Here is a 14,691-nt window from a genome sequence, read left to right on the forward strand (position 1 = left end):
TGGAAAGACGTGTTCCCCAAAGGTTAGAGTTGGGACCATGCTCCAAATATAATACAGCAAAATGTGCAGATGACAAAAATAGGTACTGAAGTTAACTGAGAAGAAAACAGTCAGCAACTTCAGGGGGACATGGACTAGTAAACTGGGCAGACAGACTAGTAAACTTGACAGACACATCAGATTAAAATTAATGTTGAGAAATAAAGATTTAATATCAGGAGAAAAAATTAAGAGGAAGCATACGTCAAATGACAAAACTTTATAAGACTTGGAGCAGAGACGGGATAGGGTGGGAGAAAAAGTTTAACTTTGGACAACAGTATAAATGGGCAGTTTTGAGTTAGCTACCTATTGTGCACCAGGCCCAATTTTCCTTTCATTAGGTCAATGGCAGAGTAATTAGCTAATTCTGTATTGTCCACTTTACACCACCATCCATGGTTGCAGTTACATTCCCAAAACATTAGACCAATTTTGAAACAGAAATACAAAAACCTTGAAAACTGAGAAGAGTTGATTGTTTGAGAGTAATTTGAAAAGTACATATGAAATAATTTAAATAAATAAGGCAGAGTACGAAAACAAAGAGCTGAACATATACAAATTATTGACTAGACCACAATTAAAACATCATGGGTAATTTTCAACTGCCTGAGTGGCAACCTGGCAGAATCCAATGGAAGGAAAAGCAGGACAATCCACTCTGCCAGGTTCCCTCAAGGTGTCTTAGTTTTTGATAAAATCATGTCCACAAACAATTATTTTGAAAATTTTCTCTGGAAGCTTCCATTGTTCTGGCCCCCTTTATGGTAACAGCACTCAAGCTTCCCCTGAATTGCTTTGCTGTGGCCAAAAGTGCTCCCAGTGTGTGTCTGCATGATTACAACAATTGCTGACAATGGCAAGCACTTGAAAGGTTGGTGTTGCACATTGTATTTAGAGTACTCTGCACTAATTGCTTCCAGATAATATTAGGGAAGGAAGATTGACCATGCTGTCTCTAATTAATATTACTTTTACTTCTGAAAGTTTTCCCAAGAACAATTAATTGGACTCCACTGCAGCCATGTTTTAGTTATTGTATTGTCGTGATTTTCCATTTTAAACTATCCTAACTCCCCAATTTTATTATACTTTGTGTATTAATATACTTTTTTTAGTCCTGGGTTTCCTTAGTTTGGCAATATCTCCTTTTGCCTTCTTCCCATCTTTTTTTTAAACTATCCTGTCTTACGTCTTACAGCTTTTCTATAATCTTATTCCTAACACACCTAAAGCTTCTTTAATATTCCATGCTGCTGCCTGTACTCTCTTAATTTCTGGCTTCCTGCACAAGATTCTAGATAGTCTCATTTAGCGATAGTTAACCTCCCCATCAGAAAGTTGGTCCCAATTCCTTTCAGGTATGGGTCATCCCATCGTACACATCACACTACTCTAGAACCAGCATTAATGCTCCAGAAATCTGAATCTTACCCTCTTACATGAAGGTTCCAATATTATTCTTCCTGTTGTCTGGGGAAACGTTCATTTCTCAGATTCTACAGAGGGGAAAGGGTGGGAGGGTCAGTAAAATCGAGTCTCCACACCCATTTTGTTGCTAGAATTTCCAGGGCTTTCATCAAGAGTTGCAGCAGGGTCTGCACTTACAATGGGGTGAACAAGCAAGTGACCTTACTGCAGAATTGGATTCTTTGGTCCAAAAGCCTTCTGGCTGTTGCTGGGAGCATAGCAATAGGTGGCCCAAAGCCCAGGAACCTGGTTTGCAGTTGCACTCCTGTTTCTACCCTTGATTCCTGGTTCAAGGCCCTGCTAGGTCATGTTGATAGTTTGGTCCACCAAAGCCTGGAGAGGCAGAGGGAACTTCCAGTCCACAGAATCTTTTCAGCCCCTGGGCAAAGGGGAAGCAATTTTGGGAATTATATTTCTAGTTAGGCACTTAAAGTTCCTACTTTTCCAAAGACCTAGCAATGTGTTTTGATTCATCTCCTCCCATGCTTTACTTCCTATGTAATTTTTAGTGAGATAAATTAATGAAAGTGCAGCTAACAGCAGGAACACAGGTTAAGGACACAATTTGCACATTAAATACCTTACAAAGGCAATTGAACAGCAAATATCAGAGGCAAATGTCTGGTGGCCTGAATTAGTGTTAAATGTAGTGGGCTGGAGTTTCCACTTGTTTGCATGGGTTTCTCAGTGCAATGCGCCTGAAATCAATGTAAATGTCACAAAAGATTGTCAAATTTTAAGCATGAATTGCATTCACCACAACTCGAGTTTCTGTAGTTTTTACACTAATTTTAAAAACATTGCACGAGAAATCAGGCCCTTCCCAAAACAGCTCACATCCTCATTAATCAATATGCACTTGCTTGCAGGCCTTTGAGGAGTCTCTAAAAATTAAGCATTTTCACTAAAAGGACACTAATGGAATGTTTTAAAAACTTTGGAATGTAATTTTTAAAAAAATCTGACAACTGAATCCCATTTTAACAAAGGTTTTTTAAAGTCATTTTCAGCCATTCAACATCAAGTGATGGACTGACACTGATTAAAAATTCTAATTTTTGTGATAAACTCAGTTTCAACTGCATTAATCAAACTGCACCCAGGTACCACTTTTAAAAAGGAGGAAGATATTTTTGAAAGCAAGTTTTTTTTTTTAAAAACACTGCTTGATTACATTGGTTCATAGCAGGTTTTACATTCAGCAATATGTAGATAAGATTGAGCAGAAAAATTGAGAAAAAAAATCACTTCAAAATGTGCACAATCCCATTTCACCAAATTGTGCCCAAAGCAGGGATTCTTCTCGTTTAATTTTTAAAATATACAGCATAGAGAATTCCTTTCAGATTTACCAAACACTGTTAGTGATGATGCTACACAGCAAGCAATTACTTGCAAGTTCTTCGTCTCTGCCTCCAAATGCTCTTTAGCTTTTGTATATTTTTGAGACCACGATCATAAAATACGCAGTTTCACTAACTATACTAGTGGAGTCTGAAAAGCCACGAGTAGAGCTTAAATAATTTCTTCAAGGGTTTACCCGTTTTCAATTAATTTTTTTAAAATATAAAACTAGTCATCTATGCACATGCAAGCAGCATGGTTTCCTTGACAACAGGACATCTCATTCGTGATGCAGTTGTTGAACCGCAAGTTCCCATGGATACTTCAAAAGAATTAGTGAACATCTCTCTCAAGGTAAAGAGTCACGATGCAAGCTTTAGATTTACTTTCCTATCACATCATCAAAAGGGAAGAAGACTGTCTCTATTTTATTTGCAGTCTCAGGTTGTTCTTTTTTTTGAAGTTATGTTCTTGATGTGAAATGTTGAGTGACACCATTCCAACTTCTAACCACACTCTAGAATTTTAATTGCTCATTACAATCTCTGCAGATTAATCTAAAACAAGCTATACCTACCAATGATGTAAAGTCTATTTGCCATAAGAAAAAAAGAGATTGCCAATGCTGGAGTTTGGGTATTGGCACTGAAGCAGATCCTGAGGATCTAACTAGAAAAGATTAATAGATTATGCATTCAATAACCAACTATTTGGGCGACAAAAGGTTTGAAAACTGCTGTAATCAGTCCATCTAGCAGAGAATGGATCACCAGCTCTGGATTCTGCATTGATATCCAGTAGGAATATTCACATTGCTGGGTGCAGGTGCCTCTCCCTCAACATGTGCAATACCAGCTGCAAACACTGAATATGCAAAATCACCACTGTAGTGCTCTTGTGTTGGTTTCAAAGGTTTTATTCCTCACACATCCACAGTCTCTCTCTTGCTAACTTTGATAATAATATGGTGCACTGTGCTAGATGGCAGCCTTTCAGAAGCACACTTTGGCTTGCACACATTGGTTTAAAACCAGTCCTTTGTTCAAAAAAAGTTGAGTTGGCAGAATTAGGGTTGCCAACATTAGTGCTGCAGGTGTGCCTGGCATACTTTGCAAGATTCTTTCAGGTGTCTCTACAATTTTACAATGATTGTTCATGGTGTGTCATTGTGACAGAATAAAACTTTAAAGTGAAACCAATCTGTAATTATTACCAGTTTTGGGGCTAAGTGCACATGCTCTGTCCAAACCAGCAGTCTCTGTTGATGCAGATTCGCCTAAATCATTAAAGTGAGGATATTTTGGTAATTGTTTCCATCTTAAAATCAGCAAGTTAACAGCTTTTTACACCAACATCCTATTATGTTTTCCTGTCTATTTAGTTCTAAAAGTACTGTTTAAATAACAAGCACTGATGAGATCATCATTGTGACTGGTCACTTTGTTAGAAAATGTTAAGGAATGAAAAAATGGACACATCAGATTGTGAAACTGGAACACAATGGATGCTATCTGATAATGATAAATTAGCTCCCTTTAGGTTATTTACTCCATCTGTTTGACTATCTCCCCTCTCTCACGTCAACCTCATGAACTCCTCCGAGCCAATTCCTCTGATAATGTTATCAACAATCACTATTCAAACATAAAGACTTGCAACCAAAGTAGAGAAAATCACAGCCTTAAAAAATTTCATCGGCACTCCAATATCGCTTTGTGCTGGATGTTTCAAAATCCTGAGTGTCACAGTACTGTTGTTTTTTTAAAAAAGTATTGGTGAAAATCTTTCAAATACTGACTGCTTAATCATTAGGTAAATGTGATAAAAAGCCATTCAGTTTATACCATTGACATTTTTGGATAATTTCATTGCATTTGGGATTGCTTTGCTGTTATTTTTTGTTTTGTTGTAATTGATAAACATGATTTCTGTGTGATTGTGATCAAACATACCAGTTACTTCAACTGACCCAAAGAAACAACTTTCAAAATTCAATCTGAAACAAACAAAAAACAAACTTCAACTTTCACCTCATCAATCTGAACCAAATGCTTTATGGAAGCCCCCCTGTATGTTCTCAGTGCTCTGGTGAGAGAGCTAATTCTCCAGATAAATTTGAAACTGTTTTAAATAGAATGGCTTACCTTTTCAAGCGACATCCTTCGTCAAAACACAGCAGTGACAAAGCAGCTAAACACCACCACTTCTCAGCGAGATTAATAAATTCATTTAAATTTCTACTGCAGGAATAGTTGTTTCTACATGTTTTGTGTCACATAGGCTGACAGTGCATGGTTATCATCTGCCCCCTGTCTATCACCAACTCCATAGACCACAATCGTATGGAAAAGCATAGTTCAGTCAATGCAGTGCAATGCTGCCTAACACAGGCTCGTCTTCCTCCACATCCAGCCACATCAGCCTCAGTACTGAGTAGGAAAGGGTGAGAACTGGAACATTCCATTTGAAATAGAAGGGGTGGTTTTTAACACATAGACCACCCCATTCCCTTGCATACAGCATTATGTTTCTGCTTTCAGAAACACAGAAAATTAGAGCATGGCTCTTCTTCAAATATGAAGATTTCCTTATTTTCACAGTTTTAAAGCTGGAGGTGAGATTGAAATTCTTTAGAAGGCAATAGCTCTTAAGCAACTTGCCTTCCAAGTACGAGCAGTTGTTATGCAATATTTAAGCAAAATAAAGTGGTATTTCTGAATTGTGAAAGACACTTAGTTTCTTTCTTCAATACTGCCAGGGATCTTGTCGGGCCTTGATCCATCAAATGATTAAACAATACTGCTTTCAAAATTGAGCCACATTATAGGATTATAAACAAATCTATTACTGTAGTGGATTTAAACAAATTAAAAATGCTCCAGCCAACAGGGAAAAGTTGGAGTGAGATTACTGGGCAAATCCAAACTGTAAATCCATTTAAATTTATGGAGTATAAGATCAAAATACCTTATTAAAACTGAAAGTACGGTATTATTAAAGAATCAACTCAGTCTATGAAAGGATTAAAAATTAACTCAAATAAAATACAGCTAAAAGTCTTCTGTGAGAAATACACATTATTTCCACAGACAGAGACAGACAGACCAGAGGCCTTGAGAGCCAGGCCCTTCCAGACAGGGAGCCAAGCTTAAGCTGATAACGCACACAGCTGCATTTTGATTTTCAAGAATTCTCACTCAAACAAAGAAGCTTCATATTAAGCCAGGCAATGGTACGTTATTCTAAAAGCAACAGATTTTCTTTATATTAGAAACATGGGTAAACAAATGGCCAGATCTGCAAAATCCATGAGGAAGTCAGGTCATTGCAGTTTATAGGGTTGAGGTCTTATCAGATGTCCCAATAAACTGAGGTAAAGACAGCAAAAGCAATGCTTTATACTTGAATTGTAAGTATAAAACTAGTTTGTTATTTGTTTGGATATCTTAACTATTTTCATTTTTAAGTGGATTTGAGATTTAAAGTTAGTGCTTTTAGATGAATTAGTTTATCTTGTATTTACACTTTGCAATCATTAAAACAATGTTATAATGCAACCCAAGATTTAAACTTATAATAAAGTATTACAGTAACCATTAAAGAGATTGTAGTCTCAATCTGTAAACCACACAAACCCTATAAATCTTCTAGGATTCTTAATTATAGGATTCTATAAATTTTCTGAGAGTGTTATTCTTAGGAACAACTAACCTGTTACAATATACGAGATGAGATAATTTTATTTAATTTGAAAACTCCTAGAGAAAAGGCCATTTATTTTAAGACCGAATTGCTATCTAGCACAGCTGATTAAGCTCTTCTATTTTAGAATTTCTTATAGTTGAGGTTTTAATTTAGCAGTAAGTTAAAAGGAAGATTTACCCTTGTCTGCAGGGTGGGTAAAGGGAACAGAACTCAAACAGTATCGCCTGTGACATTTTTCATTACTGGTTGGTGGGTTTGCTGTTTTAGGCTGCTACACAGCATATTTCATAATTATGTAACCTGCTATTTGCGTCTTGTGGAAGGAAAGAAGAAATAAAATTATCACTATTTTCCTTGCTCTTTCCCATACTCAAGCTCTTTTGATCTCCATTTTGCCTGTTTTCCTCTCTGGCTCACATATGCTTCGAATCATAGAATGATACAGCAGAGGAGGCCATTTGGCTCATCGAACCTGTGCTAGCTCTTTGAAACAGCTTTCCAATTAGTGCCACTCCCATGTTCTTTACACAAAGATCTGTAATTTTTTCCCCTTCATAGCTTATCCAATTCCATTTTGAAATTAACTATAGATACAGCTTCCATCATCTTATCAGGGTAGTGTAGTCCAGATCGTGTAAAATAAAATTTCCTCATGTCACTTCTTGTTTTTTTACCAAAAAGGAATGTGTTCTCTGGTTACTGATCTTTTCTTATTCAACCTCTCAGAACTATTCATGATATCGAACACCTCTTTCACATCTCCCCTTATGTTCTTTGCTCAAAGCAGAACAACCCAGTCTTCTTCCTATTCATTTATGGGATGTGGGGATCACTGGCAGGCCAGCATTTATTGTCCATCCCTAATTGCCCTCAAATCGGTGGTGGTGAGCTGCCTTCTTGAGCTGCTGCAGTCTATGTGTTGTAGGAACACCCACAGTGTTGTTAGGGAGGGACGATATAGTTCAAAATCAGGATTGTGCAAGACTTGGAGGGGATTTTGGAGGTGGAGGTGTTCCCATGAATCTGCTGCCCTTGTCCTTCTGGGTGGCAGAGGTTGCGGGTTTGGAAGGTGCTGTTGAAAGAGCCTTGTAAGTTCCTGCAGTGCATCCTGTAGATGGTACACACTGCTGCCACTGTGTGTTAGTGATGAAGGGAGTGAATGTTTAAGGTAGTGGATGGGGTGGCAATTAAGCAGGACTGCTTTGTCCTGAAGGGTGTCGAGCTTCTCAAGTTTGTTGTAGTTGCACTCATCCAGGCACATGGAGAGTATTCCATCACACTCCTGACTTGAGCCTTGTATATGGTGGAAGGCTTTGAGAAGTCAGGAGGCAAGTTACTCTCCACAGAATTCCCAGCCTCTGACCTGCTCTTGTAGCTTTATATTTATATGGCTGGCCCAATTCAGTTTCTGGTCAATGGAAACCCCCAGGGTGTGGGGGAATCAGCAATGGTAATATTGAATGTCAAGGGGAGATGGTTAGATTCTCTCTTGTTGGAGATGGTCATTGCCTGGCACTTGTGTGGCATGAATGCTACTTGTCAGCCCAAGCCTGAATATTGTCCAGATCTTGCTGCATATGGACTGCTTCAGTAGTCGCGATTGGTGCTGAACAAGGAGAATCACCCAGTCTCTCCACATAACATGGTATGATGCCAATAAATCTCTGCTGTACCCTAAGGCTTTGACATACTTCCTATAGTGCTGCCAAGAATTGAACACAATATTCCAAATGGGGCCTAATCAATGTTCTATAACTTCCTTGCTTTGCATTATAAATTGAGGCATTGAATGAAAAGGATCTCAAAATATTCGTTTCTTTAAAAAAGTGTTTTCAACATCCCACCATCTTTAAAGATTTATGTACATCATCTCTATGTACATATTTCCAACCACTGCGCCCATCCCACCCCTGGTCTCTCAGCTCCTGCAGCCCCTTTAAAACTGTACCATTTAACTTAGATATCCTTTCATTCTTCCTACCAAAATGTATCACATCATACCTCTCTGCATTAAATTTCATCTGTCACACGTCTGCCCATTTCACCAGTTCAGATACAGAGTAGACGCATTTGCATAAGAGAGAAAGGAACGGCAACCAAACAGGATGCTGTGAATGTCACGGCAAAAGAGGCAGTAGTAGAATAATTGTATATGTCAAAAATAAAGGGGAGGAACCAAAAGGCTGTCAGTGCTCAAACTAGAAAAGTCATACTGATCAAAATATCCTCATTTTGCTTTCAACCATTTCAAAATTTCCCAGCTCTCCAATATCCTTCCTGTCGACAAAAGTAAATGCAAAGGATTTAAATACCTCTGCCATTTGGGATCACCTGAGAATTCTCTCCACAGTCCCACCTCATTTTCAACAGTTCTTTTTGATGTACTTGTAATATACTTTATCACTTTAAAATGTCATCATACACTCTCAACTTTGCTTTTCCTGCTCTTATTTATTAAATTATTATATTACCCCTCATTTTTTTAACATTATTCTTTTAGTCCTTATAAATTCTCTTCATTTTTGTTAGTTTATAACCTTTACTTATGCATCACATTCTGAAATCAACTGCTTTCTTCTTAACGGAATATATTTATTTGCCAAGTACACAATCTTTTTAAAAAACATCCCACTGTTGTTCTGAAGTCCTGCGTGCCAATTTCTCCTTCCAACACTGCAATATTCTTTAGCAGTTTCATTTATTTCTAGTACAGGTATAACTGGTATTTGCAATATATTGAATGTTGAACATGACACTTCCTCACATCAATGGATTATTTTGCTTAAAACTGAATAATATCTCTACGTTCTAGCCTATTGCCCTCAGCAGAACCTGTTCTACCTGTGGTACTGTCATTTACATCTGTAAAGAAACTAGTTATCGATGACCTTAGGAGGAGAATTAATCAGATGTTTCATTACATTTCAAATCACTGGATAGAATTTACTATTTTATTTCTTCAAAGAGTATGTTAAATTGTTCTTAAAAAATGTCTTCGGTATGATGCAGAAATTTTTAATCCAGGGTATTTCAACTAATTGTGCCAAATTTCCTTCAGTTTCAACCATAATTATAAAAGCTTTTAAAACATCACATGTTTTTGCATAGCTAATTGAAATAACTGAACAGAATGTTTTTCCTACCATAGTTAAAGCAACCAATGACTGGGATCAAAGACTGGGTATTTGAGCCTTGACATAAGATAAAATCACTTGGTCAGCAAATGTCTGCTCACCCTACCAAAATCTTATACCTGTTTCTCCAGTTTCTGCTGTCGGAGGCTGATATTTTCATCCTCAAGGACACTAAAAGAGAAAGCAGACTTAGTTACTGGCCACACAAAATACAACAGCTTAGTGAGTAGACACTAATCAAAATGTTTGGTAGTATAGAGTTTCAATTCAGGTCTATTATAGATGGTATCTTGGGTTCAGCAGCCTCAATTGCTCCCATAAGCAACCCGGGCATCTTAATTTTATGGAAGTTGGCCCACACTGCCTTATATTGACATACATTGACATAAGCTGTGATGTAACAAATGTATTTCCCCTTGCGACTTGGTCCAGATACCAGCACAGTTCACACAAGTATTTCTTCAATTATCCAAAAAGCAGAATGGGAAAACACCTTTGGTGAAATGTGGCTTAATACAAATAATTAAATTGCTATACTTCGCATCAGGTGAACAGAAAACAATAGATCTGCTGCATTCTATACTTTCCATATCAATGAGTCATCTTACTTGATGTAAATAGACTTACTCCTCTGCATTCTCACCTATAGTCCAGAGAATTCCTTCTCCTTGCAGCATTCTTCTTTAGACCCTGCTTTTACTCGGACCTCTCTCTTCATAGAGAAGGACTAAAGAGTTTTCCAACACTTGATTCCAAGATGCAAACTGAGGAAACTACCTCCAATTAACAATTAACGTATGCCTATTGCCTAGGAATTTTTTCATTCTTCTGAACGCACTTCTGCTTAAAAAATTGTCAAATCATTTCGATACAAAATTGATCTGAACACCTTGACACTTGACAGCTTCAGATTAGCTGTCCTCAGCTCAGAGGTTTGAAAGAATAGTTTCACCATTTATGATCAGAATGCTACTATAGTGAAATGGTATGAGATAAAGATGCATGCAAAAGGTACATGATAGAGGGAAAATTTATGAGAAAATAACCAACAATAGGACAGATGACCAAAAGCTTGGTCAAAGGTAAATTTTAAGGAGTGTCTGAAGGAAGAGAGAGAAGGGTAGAGACATGCGAGAGAAGTTATCTGGACTGAGGACAAGTGCCAAGGTCAGGTTGACTTCTGCACACCAACATTAATTAAATCTACATTAGAGCATGCCAAAGCACTGTGTCTCCAGCCACATTAGCAATAAACTATTGACAGTGTTGGCACAAACTTCATCAACCAACTTTCACATCTATAATGATTTTTTTAACATTCGTTCATGGGATGCAGGCGTCACTGGCTAGGCCAGCATTTATTGCCCATCCCTAATTGCCCTTGAGGTGGTGGTGGTGAGCTGCCTTCTTGACCTGCTGGAATCCATGTGGCATAGGTACACCCACAGTGCCGTTAGGGAGGGAGTTCCAGGATTTTGACCCAGCGACAGTGAAAGAGGCCAATATATTTCCAAGTCAGGATGGTGTGTGGCTTGGAGGGGAACTTGCAGATGGTGTTCCCACGATTCTGCTGCCCTTCTAGACGGTAGTGATCGTGGGTTTGGAAGGTGCTATCTGATAAGTCTTGGTGAGTTTAACTTGTATGTCTGTGATGCTTTAATCTATTCCTTGTGGCCAAAGAGAAAGATTTTATATATCACACATAACTATTGCATGTTTGTTACACTGAAGAGCTGTCTCAAGAATAAACCAACTTGTGGAAAAGACTAGCTTTGGACTCATTCTTCCACAACAAGCACTTATTTTTACTGTGTCAGCAAGTTACTGGTAAAATGCTTCATCCAACTACAGTGCTTGCATTCACACAAGGGAAATTCTAGACTGGACACATCCTGTTATAGCCAAATACTGAAAGTACATGTTTTTCAAGAAGAATGTTGCTCCAAACCAGTGAGAGATGCAGAGTTCGCAGTCCTGCAGGCTCGAGCCATTTAACACTTTATGAAGAGACAACTCTGGAAATCATGGATTTTTAGGCCAGGGAAAGTGTAAACGAGGAAGAACTTGGTAGATTTGTGACAGTACAATAAAGCAAATGTTCAACCTACTGTCAATCATCAGCAAAGTGATGGAAGGTGTCGTTGAGTGTACTGTCAAGTGGCACTTAGAAAGCAAAGCCCTAGTCACCGATGCTGAGCTCCATTTCCACCAGGGCCGCCTGGCTCCTGAACTCATTATTATAATACAGATAAAAACAAAAAACTGCGGATGCTGGACATAAAAGACAAAAAGGACAAAAAGCTGAACTCAGAGGTCAGGTGAAAGTGACTGCCCTTGACACCAAGGCAACATTTGACTGAGGCATCAAGCAGCCCTAGCAAAAGTGAAGTCAATAGAAATCAGGGGAAAACTCTCCTCTTTTCTATTTTTACTTAGTTCTGTTGAAGAGTCATACGGACTCGAAACTTTAACTGTGTTCCTCTCCGCCGATGCTGCCAGACCTGCTGAGTTTTTCCAGGTATTTTTATTTTTGTTTTGGATTTCCAGCATCCGCAGTTTTTTGCTTTTAAAACTCTCCATTGGTTGGAATCATATTTAGCACAAAGGAAGATGATTGCAGTTGTTGGAGGTCAATCATCTTAATCCCAGGACATTGTTGCAGGAGTTCCTCCTCTGCACAGTAATAGTTGGGAACTTCAGCTACCCTAATATCAATTGGGATAAAAAAGTGTGAAGGGCAGAGAGAGCACAAAATTCTTGAACTGCATTGTAGAACTTTTTTAGCCAGCACGTGACAAGTCCAATGAGAGGTGGTGCAATTCTAGACTTAGTGTTAGGAAATAAAGCTGGGCAAATGGATGAAGTAGCAGTGGGGGACCATTTTGGAGATAGTGACCATAATACTGTTAGATTTAGTGCCATTATGGAAAAGGACAAAGATAGAACAGGAGTTAAAGTTCTAAATTGGGGGAAGACAAATTTTACAAAACTGAGGTGAACTGGCTGAAGTGGATTGGATACAGCTACTAGAAGGGAAAATGGTGTCAAATCAGAGAGAGGCATTGAAAAGTGAGATTCTACAGGCCCAGTGTAGACATGTCCCCACAAAGAAAAAGGATGTTACTGCCAAATCTAGAGCCCCTTGGTTATCCAGAAGCATACAGGCCAAGATAAAACAGAAAAAGAAAGATTATGACAGTCACAAAATGCTTATAGGCTATAGAAAGCCTAGAGGAATACAGAAAGTACAGGGGTAAAGTAAAAAAGGAAATTAGGGAAGCAAAGAGAGGATATGAAAAAATTTCAGCAGGCAAAATCAAAATGTTACGCAAGTAGAATGATTTTCATAATATTATCCGGGTTTATTGTAAAGTAGGTTTATGGGGGTGAGTATAGTTGATTCTGTGTGATTTAATTACATTTGGAGTCAGGTAGACTGCAAGCTTGGAATTATCAAAAGAATCTAGGTGTAGAAATGTGTTTGAAATGCCAATGAGTAAACATGGATGCTAGCTTAGCATGTAAGGTGTGAAGGGAATTTGCATTTTTAGGTAAGTGCAGGGATTGTTTGGATTTCAAAGGGATGTTAATTTGTCTACAACTAGCCAGATAAGTAAGGCTAAGGCACATGTTTATTTTTCCCAAAGGTTACTGACAATATTGGCAAAATGAAAGTTTTTATATTATGGGAGAAGTACCATTCCAAAGACATGTGGAACAATAGAATTTACATATTAAAGAGAGGAAGAAATATACAAAGGAGAATGAAAGGTTATGTGAGGAGTGGGCCATGTAAGGTCCAACATAAGAACATAATAGGAATAGTAGACCATTCAGCCCCTCAAGTCTGCTCCACCATTCAATAAGATCATGGCTGATCTTGTTTTTCGATTTCCACATTCCTACCTAAACCCGATAACCTTCGATGCCCTTGCCTAACAAGAATCTATCTACCTCTGCCTTAAAAATATTCAATGACCATGCCTCCACCACCTTTCGAGGCAGAGAGTTCCAAAGTCACACAACCCTCAGAGAAAAAATTCTCCTCATCTCTGTCCTAAAAGGGCGACCCCTAATTTTAAAACATTGCCCCCTAGTTCTGGATTCACCTACAAGAGGAAACATCCTTTTGACGTCCACCTTGTCAAGGATGTTCAGGATCTTGTATACTTCAATCAAATCACCCCTCACTCTTCTAAACTCGTGGAAACAAGTCCAGTGTGTCCAACCTTTCCTTGTAAGACAACCCACTCATTCCAGGTATCAATCTAGTAAACCTCCTTTGAACCACCTCCAATGCATTTACATCCTTCCTTAAGTAAGGAGACCAAAGCTGCACAGTATTCGAGGTGCAGTCTCACCATTGCCCTGTATAACTGAAGTATAACATCCTTACTTTTATGTTCAATCCCTCTCGCAATAAAGGATAGGATTCCATTAGCCTTCTTAATTACTTGCTGTGCCTGCATACTAACTTTTTGTGACTCATGTATACAAGATCCTGAACATCCTACTAGAACACCTAGATCCCTCTGCACCTCAGAATTATGCAGCCATTCTCCATTTAAGTAATACTCTGCTTTTTTGTTCTTCCTGCCAAGGTGAACAGCTTCACATTTTCCCACATTAATCTCCATTTGCCAGATCTTTGCCCACTCACTCAACTTATCTATATCCATCTGCAACCTCCTCATGTCCTCTTCACGACATACTTTCCTACCTATCTTTGTGTCATCTTCAAATTTAGCTACCATGTCTTCACTCCCCTCATCTAAATCATTGATGTAAATCATAAAAGTTGAGGCCCCAGTACAAGCCCCTGTAGCACTCCACTTGTCACATCCTGCCAGTCCAAAAAAGACCCATTTATGCACAATCTCTGCTTTTTGCCAGCCAATCTTCTATTCATGCTAATATGTTACCCCTTACACCATGTGCTTTTATTTTCCGTAATAATCTTTGATGTGGCACCTTATCAAATGCCTTCTGGAAATCC

At 38.4% G+C, this 14,691-nt stretch overlaps 1 protein-coding gene across 4 annotated transcripts in view; it reads right to left on the reverse strand.

The window, feature by feature from the left end:
• Nucleotides 1-14,691, reverse strand: part of LOC144696651 (tubby-related protein 3-like) — a 152,686-nt gene that overhangs the window by 92,842 nt on the left and 45,153 nt on the right. For 3 of the 4 annotated variants that reach the window (XM_078568203.1, XM_078568202.1, XM_078568199.1), the window contains exon 2: nucleotides 9,815-9,866. In XM_078568203.1, coding sequence (XP_078424329.1) covers nucleotides 9,815-9,866 — 52 coding nt within the window. Of the gene's footprint in view, nucleotides 1-5,000; nucleotides 5,155-9,814; nucleotides 9,867-14,691 lie in introns of those variants that run through there. The other variant, XM_078568200.1, reaches the window with a different exon arrangement.

Source organism: Cetorhinus maximus, chromosome 22, assembly GCF_964194155.1.
Source record: "Cetorhinus maximus chromosome 22, sCetMax3.hap1.1, whole genome shotgun sequence".
NCBI classification, from domain to species: Eukaryota; Metazoa; Chordata; class Chondrichthyes; order Lamniformes; family Cetorhinidae; genus Cetorhinus; species Cetorhinus maximus.